Source organism: Octopus bimaculoides, chromosome 15, assembly GCF_001194135.2.
Source record: "Octopus bimaculoides isolate UCB-OBI-ISO-001 chromosome 15, ASM119413v2, whole genome shotgun sequence".
Taxonomy (NCBI): Eukaryota; Metazoa; Mollusca; class Cephalopoda; order Octopoda; family Octopodidae; genus Octopus; species Octopus bimaculoides.
Window position 1 is genome coordinate 57,979,449 of NC_068995.1, and position 10,725 is coordinate 57,990,173.

The 10,725-nt window shown below is 35.9% G+C and overlaps 1 protein-coding gene across 3 annotated transcripts in view; it reads right to left on the bottom strand.

The window, feature by feature from the left end:
• The window catches only part of LOC106882512 (uncharacterized), a 146,243-nt gene that overhangs the window by 26,310 nt on the left and 109,208 nt on the right, over positions 1-10,725 (bottom strand). For all 3 annotated transcript variants that reach the window (XM_014933208.2, XM_052973390.1, XM_052973389.1), the window contains exons 5-6: positions 10,116-10,161; positions 9,062-9,600 (exon numbers count right to left, since the gene is read on the bottom strand). In XM_014933208.2, coding sequence (XP_014788694.1) covers positions 9,062-9,600; positions 10,116-10,161 — 585 coding nt within the window. The remainder of the gene's footprint in view (positions 1-9,061; positions 9,601-10,115; positions 10,162-10,725) is intronic.

Genomic DNA, 10,725 nt, shown 5'->3' on the forward strand with positions numbered 1-10,725 from the left:
CACACACACACACACACACACACACTCTCTCTCTCTCTCTCTCTCTCTCTCTCTCTTTAAGTAAAGAAATAATAATGGAGTGGTAATACAAACTGAAATTCACATTAAAAATACACGCAAAAAAATTAAAATTTCAATGGAAATTGACTGCATTTACAGAAGAATAATTTACAAATGTAAAACCTTCTTCTCACAGCAGAAATGTACAATTTAGACTGGTTGGCAGCTGCCATACTTACTTGGATTCTAACTATTTTTAGTTGTATTCTTGATATTTATCAATGAATCAAACAGTGAAAGCCTCCAACCTCTCAAATGCAGTCAAGAAGAAGTCTAAGTTAATTAAGATTAGTACGAATGTAATAACTACAGCAGCTGCCTTCATAACAAGCTCTCAGATAACCTATAGACCAATAAAATATACAACAGCTGAGCTGAAGAAGGATTCACTAATATGATTGCTTGACCTGCTAGAAACAGTAGCCAAATCTCACTGACTTTGAAAATTATAGGGTGCATTGGGTGGATAACAAAAGATGAGATGGTCTGCAACGGAATGCTTTTGATCTGCAGTCAGAATTGACATAAAGCTTAACAACAGCCAATAGTCAATCATTTGAAACATGACAACTTCCATGGAGTTAAGAGAGAGAGAGAGAGAGAGAGAGAGAGAGAGAGAGAGAGAGAGAGAGAGAGAGAGAGAGAGAGAGAGAGAGAGAGAGAGAGAGCAGTGAATGCTAATCGAATTCTGAAGCTAAATGCCAAAGTATATAAACAAAAAATAAATCACAATCAAATAACTAATTGATGACAATTCATTTAACTGCTTATTTCATTTTATTAATTTATTTTAATTTTTTGGCATATAGTTCAAGACTAAGACATTGTATAACTCAGGAGAGTACTATTATCGACAAAAACAAAATGAAACACAAGTCAAACTGTAATATTATGATGAATGACTTGTCTGTGTGGAGTTACAAATTAAGTCGAAACACACCAATATTCTCAAATGATATTGGAAATTATCAAAAATTAAGGTTTTTGCTTAAAAATGAGAAGCGAAAAGCCTATGTCAATGCAAGTAATGCTTTATTGGAATAATGACCAAGTGAAGCAGGTTTGTAGAATGAGGAAATAATATTTCTGCTGCCAACAATGTTGTAAGTATAAAGGTAACAATAAGAAATAGTGCTTCTCCATTACTAATCTCTAATTAATTAGATATGAAAGTATGACCAACATTATCAAGTAATAAAACCTATTAGCTCATAGATGTCATTAAGGAATCATTGCATTTACAAAATATACCTCATAATGTTAAATCATTGAAACTCAATTATACTCTTGTAGGTGTGCGAAATGAAATTTTCAAGACAAAAATAAAAGATTTAAAAAATCAGAAATAATTAATGAATTAACTAAAACAACAAACTGTTTACTTTGTCAATGTAAATGGCATAGTCACATTTGCTAATTATCTAATTATCTTTTGCACATACAATTATAACCTGAATATATCACAATAATCAGACAACTACAAATATAATAATTCATCTTTTAAAAAAAATCATCAATCCCTCTAACATAAGTTTTTCCATTCTTCAAAAGCTTAGAATGAACAAGAATAAAGAATATAGTGCAAATAAAAAATGAAAAATAAAGATAATCTGCTATGTTTTTCTTAAATTCAGCAAAATAACAGACATTGAAAATTTTCAAATTTCTAAAACATTGAAAGTCAAACAAAACCTAGCTGAATCATTCAAATACACTGGAGAATAATTTGAGAAATCTGGCAACAAAACTAGACAAGTCCAATGCAAGGTATAATTTAATTTAAGAAATAGCAATCACAGGAAGCAGCCAGAAGCAAGAAGCAAGAAAATACAATTAACTTCAGTTCATATAAATTTTAAAAAAAAGGAAAAAGCAACTTTAATAATCCAAATAAATGCCCTTTTTTGTGTGTAAATACAAGATCTCAGACTTATAGAGGAGAAACAAAATTTTGTAATGGTAATGTTTTTCTTAATGGGTTTAACAAGTTACTAAAGTTGAAACGGATATATTATGAGTAAAACTGACTTATGGACTTAGTTTTCAATGAGGGCTAAACTCAGTTCCTCAGAGTCTGTGGTTTTATATGTTATTAATAGCACATAAACTGCTATGTTTATGCAAACATATCTGGGTGGTAAAAAAAACTCACATCCCAACCAAGTGGTTCCCAGTTCAAACTTTACTTGAACTTTGGGTTAACAAATGCCTTTTGAACGAAATTTTGTTGACAGAAAGATATCAACATGAGTGAGGGAAAAAATGGCTTTTTAAATGAAGATTCACCCACTGATAACTGTTCTGCACTGAATCAGTGATTAGCCAGAAGTACTGTAAAGTAGTTGGCATTAGGAGAGGCACCCAGTTGCAGAAAGTATACCAAAGCAGACACTGTAGCTCAGCACAGTGTGCCTGGTTTATTGGTTTCTGTTGGACTGTCATACTCCTGCATGCATGGAAAAAGGGACATCAAATGGTCAGAATGATTTCAACAGATCAACACAGACCAATCACTTAAGCACTTCTATATTTGCCCACTTTGTGTTTTATTGCCATGACTTCATGGTCAAATCTCTATCAATACTTATCGAATAATCCAAAAGCTAAGTGAATACACTGTGGTTTAGAGAAAGGTGATGGCAAGAGTAATTAATATGTTGGACTGATTGGGAAAAGTAACAATCTGTAATGCCATATTTAAGTTGCATTCTCAATGAAGCAGAAAACTGATAGGATTTTAGCTGAAAACTTACTGCTAAATCACAAACACTCGACAAACTTTCAAGAAAAAGCTTCATTAGTTTTATTAGCAATTTTGTTTTTAATTATTGAAAAATAAATAATAGCAAAATCAATAATAATAATAATAATTCTATCTACTTTTAAAAACACAAGACATGAATTTATTCTTTTTTGTGGAGAGAAGGTCATCATCATCATCATCATCATCATCATCGTTTAACGTCCGCCTTCCATGCTAGCATGGGTTGGACGATTTGACTGAGGACTGGTGAAACCGGATGGCAACACCAGGCTCCAGTCTGATTTGGCAGAGTTTCTACAGCTGGATGCCCTTCCTAACGCCAACCACTCAGAGAGTGTAGTGGGTGCTTTTACGTGTCACCCGCACGAAAACGGCCACGCTCGAAATGGTGTCTTTTATGTGCCACCCGCACAAGCCAGTCCAGGGGCACTGGCAACGATCTCGCTCGAAAATCCTACAGGAGCCAGTCAGGCGGTACTGGCAACGGCCACGCTCAAAATGGTGCATCTCATGTGCCACCCGCACAAGAACCAGTCCAGGGGCACTGGCAACGATCTTACTTGGCTTGCCGGGTCTTCTCACACACAGCACATTTCCAAAGGTCTCGGTCCGTAGTCATCGCCTCGGTGAGGCCCAATGTACGAAGGTCTTGCCTCACCACCTCAGCCCAGGTCTTCCTGGGCCTACCTCTTCCGTCAATTAGAATCCAGTGCTCAACTAGTGCTTCGTTTTCTCAACCTTGGAAAGCTGAAAGCAAAGTCAACCCCAGCAGAATTTGAAATTAGACCATAAGGAATTAGAAGAAATATCGCCAAGCAATTTTTTTCAATGCTCTACTCCTCACTCTATAACAGGTTTTTATTTGGGCACAAAGCTAATGATTTTAAAAGGAAGGGGATAAACTGATATCATTGGCCTCAATATTTGACAACGACTTTATTATTTTATTGACCCTGAAAGGTTAAAAGCAAAATTAACCTTGATTTTATTTGAACTCAGAAATGTAAAGGATCAGAAGAAATACCACAATGCATTTCATTTTAAACTTTAATGATTCTCATTATCATCATCATCGTTTAACGTCCTGTAGTAAACATGATTAAAATTCCTCCAGTTTTTGATCCCTATTTTATTCAATTGTTCCAACAAGAATAGAAAGCAAAGTTGGCCTGGATGTTATATGAACTCAGAATGCTAAAGGATGTAGCTAAATACCACAAAGCATTTCATGTGACACCTTTTCTAAACATTTTGGCATTGAAACAGTGGTACAGATTTGAAGATGAGGAGTAATTTGACTCAATTAACAATAATAACAGAACCCTTCTCTTCATTTGCCATACAGCCACTGAAAAAGAACCAACACTGCTACAAAAAAAAGTGCCATAAACTTTGTATACATAGAAAAAAATAGCAAATATAACTAATGAGTAAAATAAAAGCTTCAGTCCTACTCTCCCAACAACACTCAAAAAATGAAAACTGAGAGCCACTTAAAACAGTAACAGAGTCCTAATGTAACACTTATCCCTTCCAGCAGTAGTATATGTTCCCTCTCAAGACAAATCAAACAATTGAAGTGGAAGGTTGGCTCATTCATTCATTTCATATATTTTAAAATGTTTCCTTAATGGCAGAATCACACTCTGCTATTATTGTCTTCTTCAAGTGATACTTGACAAAGACAATGAGTGTTCAGATGGATGATAAAAGTCTAAAATTCTGCCACATCATCAGCATTTGCCATTGCCACCTGGCAGAGAGCACTATCTGACCATCACTACAAAAGGAAGATAGTGAAATAATCAACATAAATGATTTATTCAATAACTTTGTTTCTCTCTACAAGTGTGTAAGCCAATGTTTGCATAACCCCAAAAAGATGATGTGTGGAGAATAGCTTTCTCATATGTATCCTTATCCCACATACCCACAGCCATGCCAGGTTAGTAACACTGCCTTAACTACACAACTTATTCAGTCTCAATAATAGCATCACAACAACAATTTCTGAAGAAACTCAGATAATGATCTGCAGTTTTTCCTCGCTGATGGCCAGAATACCCATTATTGCTGTATAACATGTCTGTCACTATGCTTCTATCAAAAGCATAGTCTAATGCTAATTAGCTACCTTACGCCTGTCCTTGGCTATAAAAAGCTAAGAAAAAGACAATCTGCTGATGTCTTAACCTTACCAAACGCCTGTTTATGAACCTCCAAAGAATCATGCACGTTCAGAGACCATAGAATAAGTGTCAGTAAGAAAACAAAAGAAAAAAAACCTTCTAGCAAGGACATCAGCTAATTTCTATTGAAATCACTAAAAGTTAAATGAGATTATGAATACAATCTCTTTCTCTATTTGTGAAAGATTTGTGAGGGAAGTCTTATCAAAGAACAAGACCAAATGAGAAAGGAGTTATCATGTGGTTAAGAAGTTTGCTTCTGTTACTACATGGCTTTGGATTCAGACCCGTGGTAAGGCACTTTATGAAAATCTTGTAAGTGGATTTGTTAGTTGGAAACTGAGAGAAGCGCGCGCGCGCGTGTGTGTGTTGACATCTTGTAATAGTTGTAATTGAACAACAGGTCATACAATCAGTGCTCTTTGTTTCCAATCTTCTACAAAAAATGTCCTGTTTGGAGGAAATTTTGGAAACAGGTAAGGAAGAATATGCAACAATTATAGAAAATCTGAGAATGAGTGAAGAATGCAAGAGTCATCATCATCATCATCGTTTAACATCCGCTTTCTATGCTAGTATGGGTTGAACTGCTATATTAGGCCAACCAATTTCAAAGAGCAGCAGCAATTGTAGTACCACAAGGAAAGCAAAGAGAAGAGACACCATACGTGTGGGCCAGAGGTTGGAGAGAGAGAGAGAGGAGAAGGAAAGAGTGAGTGTGTGTGTGAGACAGAGAGAGAGAGAGAGAGAGAGAGAGAATAACTTATGTCTATCAGTCTAGTGACTTTTCTTAAGATACTGTCAAGAACATGGGTGTGTAGCAGCAGAACCATCCCAAATTTAGAAGCAGCATTCCATTGTGGGTCTCATCTGAGCTTTGTGAAAAATTAATAGTTGCTGAGGGCTCCAAAGAAAGAAGCCACACTTCATTTTCCATTAGTAAAGATCCTCAGTAATGGTGAGGTCTCACATTTGAAACATACATCAAACATAAGGGTTCTTGTTGCATACTTGCACTCCATGGTTATATATCTATTAGCAGCTAAACCCGGTTTCGACCGGTCTGTTTGGTTGATGTGGCTGTGATTGTTTTCGGTTAGGCATAATCTATAACAGCTTTTCTCAACCATATCATTTCAGGTCCCCTGTTTTGATTGGAGCCTCAGCTGTGTGAACATTTCCCGATTACCCCTTCCCCTGTCAGAGAACAGCTTCAGATGTGAACGAATTTGTATGTAGTCTGTTTCTGAGAGCTATTTCTATTGGACCTCTGTCTAATCATTAAAACATTGATTTAATTTTGAACATAGAAAGATGTCGTGATGAGTGACGTCTTTTAAGGTACACACACATACATAGAAAATGTGAGGTCATCGAATAAAATTTTTACAATAGTTGATTTGTGGAAAAGATTATGTTAAATTTTTGAAATGCAAATATGTGAATAAAAATTAAGTTCAGACCTCTACATGGTAGCTAGACCTGGTAGAAATAGCAGGCAAATCTCCCTCAAAACACCCTACTGTCTTAATCCGACAATTCTGCCTATTATGTAGTTTGAATGAGAAACTGTAACTAAAGATGAAGATTACTAACCCCACAAAGACGTGAAAGATGAGAGACAGCAAAAGTTTTGGCTGACTGTCATCCTGTACTCGCAAAATGGTATATGCTGGCTTTTTACATGCCACCAGCATGGGGGTCAGTCAGGTGACACTGGCATCGACCATGTTTGAATGGTGCTTTTTTAAGTGCCACTGACATGGGAGCCAGTCAGGCAACACTGCTGCTCTGATGCAGTAGCAGGCAGTGGCTTTCATGGCTTCTCATCTTAACTGATTGCAAGTGTTATCATGTACAATGTTTTGTCTCAGTATAAAAAGATGGGCGACAGCAAATATTTTGCTCAATACCACAGATTTGCTTGTCAGTTGTTTGACCTTAACCAGTTGAGCATGTCTCTTGGTAGCTGACGATATGTGCATCTCTGATCATGAGTAGGAGTAATCAGAGGAGCATCATAGCCATGTGTTGGGAGGGATTCATTTGGGGTTTGGATAATTCACTTCTGGAAACATGGGTGTTTCATTCAACATCTTTAAACAACCCTTATTCAGGGACCTTTTGAGCGAGATGGGCCACTCGACCTGAAGAAAATTCAAACTGGGCCCCACCTGCAAGGTCATGTGCTGCTTATCTTGATAAGCATTTCATCCAGCACACTAAGGATTCTGCCAGCTCACTGCCAATAATAATAATAGTTTAGGATGCATCACTCAAAATCTGACATAGAAAGGTTATATATACAATGTATAGAAGGTGGTAGAGGCTAGAAAACTATTACAAAATAACCACCATAGGACTAAAAACAATAGCTACTTTAGAAGCAGGGAAAACTAATACAAATAGTTAAAAAACATGAACAAAACAAGAAACTGTTTTCAGTCTTTAAGGAAGCTGACAAATACAAAAAAGAAGTCATACTACGTAACAACTATGAAGAAAAAGAAGAAACAAAAGCTGTAAAACAACTGAAATCCAAACTAAAACTGGAACAGATCATAATAAAATGATGGCAAGAAGAGCCCCTTCATGGCAAATACTGGGTTAAACTAAATGCAAAATCCCAACAATGGCTGAGAAGCTGAGGACCCAAAGCAGAGACTGAAGGGTTTTTTTTATCTCAGCCAGATATAAGCTAGTTTCAAATTCAACTGCTCTTCCCCAGGAGACAAGACCAGGTATTTGCATATTCTATCTAGAGCTTAAATGAAATGATTCAGGGATGAAATTTACCAAGAGTTTCCACTCTAATACAACCATAAGTTATCAACCTTATAGCTATGTTTAGAAACACTCATATAGTGAAAGTGATTTTGTGTGTCTCTGTTTGTATATAAGCAGAGATCAAGAGATAAGGTGATGGTGGAAAGGAGATATGTACAAACTCAAAACTTGCTCTGAATACTCCAGATATTGAAGTAGTGACAAACATAGAGTATTAGCTATAAAGGTAATAACTGAAGAACGTTGCTTAAAATCATATCCAAATTAACCCTTTGGCATTTAAACAGAGTCTCAAATATTCTACCTGTTTTATGTTCAAACTCACCAGATTCAACTTTTCACACCTATCCTACAATGCTATTGTAAAAATAAACAGTCATATCATTGAAATCTTGAAGCTACAAGAAAATGCATGATTACTTCAAAATAATGTAAATAAATAGGCATTAAACTTGACAGAATGATCTGAATGCTAAACGGTTGAATCATGGCACAAACTTCAATTACCAAACACTGTCTGTATCTTTGATAAATTACATAAAATAATTTCAACAGGAAATTAATAGATAAATCAATAGAAAATAAATAGATTTTAAAAGACCAGTAAAATAAGAATAATAAAAAGAGAAAAAAAACGGATTAATGAAGAATCAGATTTTTCATATAAACCATTTTGATCAGATTTTGATCAAACATTTTGTTTGTTTTTGGGAAAGATGTTTTACAAATGAGGGTTTTTATTATATAGAAACCATTACTTATGCTAAACATGAAAAAGTTAAATAATTTTTTAAGCATTAGCTGGAAAAAACACCATCTTTTAATACAATGTTCAAATACAAAAGAAAAGAATTATTAATAGTACCAAAAAGAAAAGTTAAAAAGTAGAAGTTGTGGATATCATTTCAAGGGGTAACAAAAAAAGAAAAAAGAAATTAAATATGAGAAAAGGTTTTGAAGAATATTTCTCTAGAGTATAAAATATTGAGAAAAATTCATATTTTCAACTGAGTAATTAAGTAATACTAAGTTGATCCCATTTCTAAAATAGATGTTTTATAAGATCTTTTTGTTTTTTGTTTTAGCCAGACCAGGCTGGTTAATGTCAAAGGCTAAATTCATTTCAAATGAAACTATTGGAGGAAGGGAGAGGTGAGTCCAAATCTCTCCAATGTAAGAGAAAAGAAACAAGAGAGTGGGAAAAGAAGATAGAAGATAGAGAGAGAGAGTAAAGAGGTTCAATAGAGCAACAATAACCTACCCTTGACCAACGTTTCCGAGAGATGCAAAGTTTTGATAAGTGGATTTCTGGTCTTGAGGAAGTCCTGAGCTGCATCCTGGTTGAACAAGCTGCACTTGTCCAAAGTTGGCTGAGTGGGGCGACAAAAGAGCAGTGACCTGCTGTGTGCCAGCAACTGAACTAATGGATGGTGTTGTGGTGACAACAGATGACTGACTGATTTCAGGAGCAGCTGCCAAAGCAGCAACTGTTGCCGGAACCGACAAGGATGAAGATGGTAGGGCTGGTGGTGGTGGTGGTGGTGGTGGCGGTGGTGGTGGTGGCAGTGACACTGCAGGAGGTGGCTGTGTAGACTGTGATACTGCTGCTGATGATGCTGTTACCACTGCTGATGACTGTGTCTGCGCCTGAGGGGTCGATATCAATGCCTGAAATTTGATGAGTGACGAAGAATCACTGCAATCGTTTTCCGATGTCCCTAAAGTGGATGACAGAAATTCTTCCTCAGTCCATTTGAAGTCATTTTCATTAATTTGGTTATCAGCTGAGAGAGAGGAATCCTGCAACAGCACCGGCAATGAAAGAAGCAGACACTTATCAATTTTTCATTATTACTTTGACTTAGCATCGCATTTAAACTCATATATCACGCTTTTGCATGAGCAAGTGTCTGTATGTGGAAGGTAGAGTCTATCTAACACACATACATGCATGCACACACACACACACACACTTTAGTAACCACTTTTATAATAAGCAAGCAATAAGTCTTTGCTCTAATGTTCAGTCAAGTTAAATTAAATTTGCAATCAAACTAATTTAATTTTTAAGTTAAGGGATAGAGCAAATTAACAAACAATATTAGTGGAATAAATGTAATAAGAGATATATGTAATATATATTCAATATAAACTAATTCTAAATTCATAGAAATTAATATCTTGAAAGAAAACGGAAGTTATTCTGTCACAAAATACAAACTCAAATAAAACAGGAAGCTTATAACATCACATTAATAAAATGAAGATATAAACTACATTATATGACTACACAAGAATATGCCAATTGAACTTACCACATCAGTTCCATCTTTTAAAAACTCATTCAAAAGCTTTGGGTCTCTGAGTTGAAAAGGAAAACAAAGGCACTTTATAATTAGATGAGGAATGGAGGGAGAAAAATAAAACCAAAAAAAAACAACATTGATTACGAATAATGTTAACATCAGCAGCGATGATGATGATGATGATGATGATGATATCAGTAGTATTGTTTCAGAAATAGTATATTACCAGACTCAGTGTCTTGCCATGTAAATCTATATCACTTATGTTTATAGTATTCAAATCTCAGCAAGTCCAACAATCAATGAAGTACTAGAGAGCAACTTCATCCATTTGATAACCTGCTTGAAAGTGCTTCAAGTTTTGTTTCACAAAATATTAAAGGTACTTCATCATCATCATCATCATCGTTTAACGTCCGCTTTCCATGCTAGCATGGGTTGGACGATTTGACTGAGGACTGGTGAAACCGGATGGCAACACCAGGCTCCAGTCTGATTTGGCAGAGTTTCTACAGCTGGATGCCCTTCCTAACGCCAACCACTCAGAGAGTGTAGTGGGTGCTTTTACGTGTCACCCGCACGAAAACGGCCACGCTCGAAATGGTGTCTTTTATGTGCC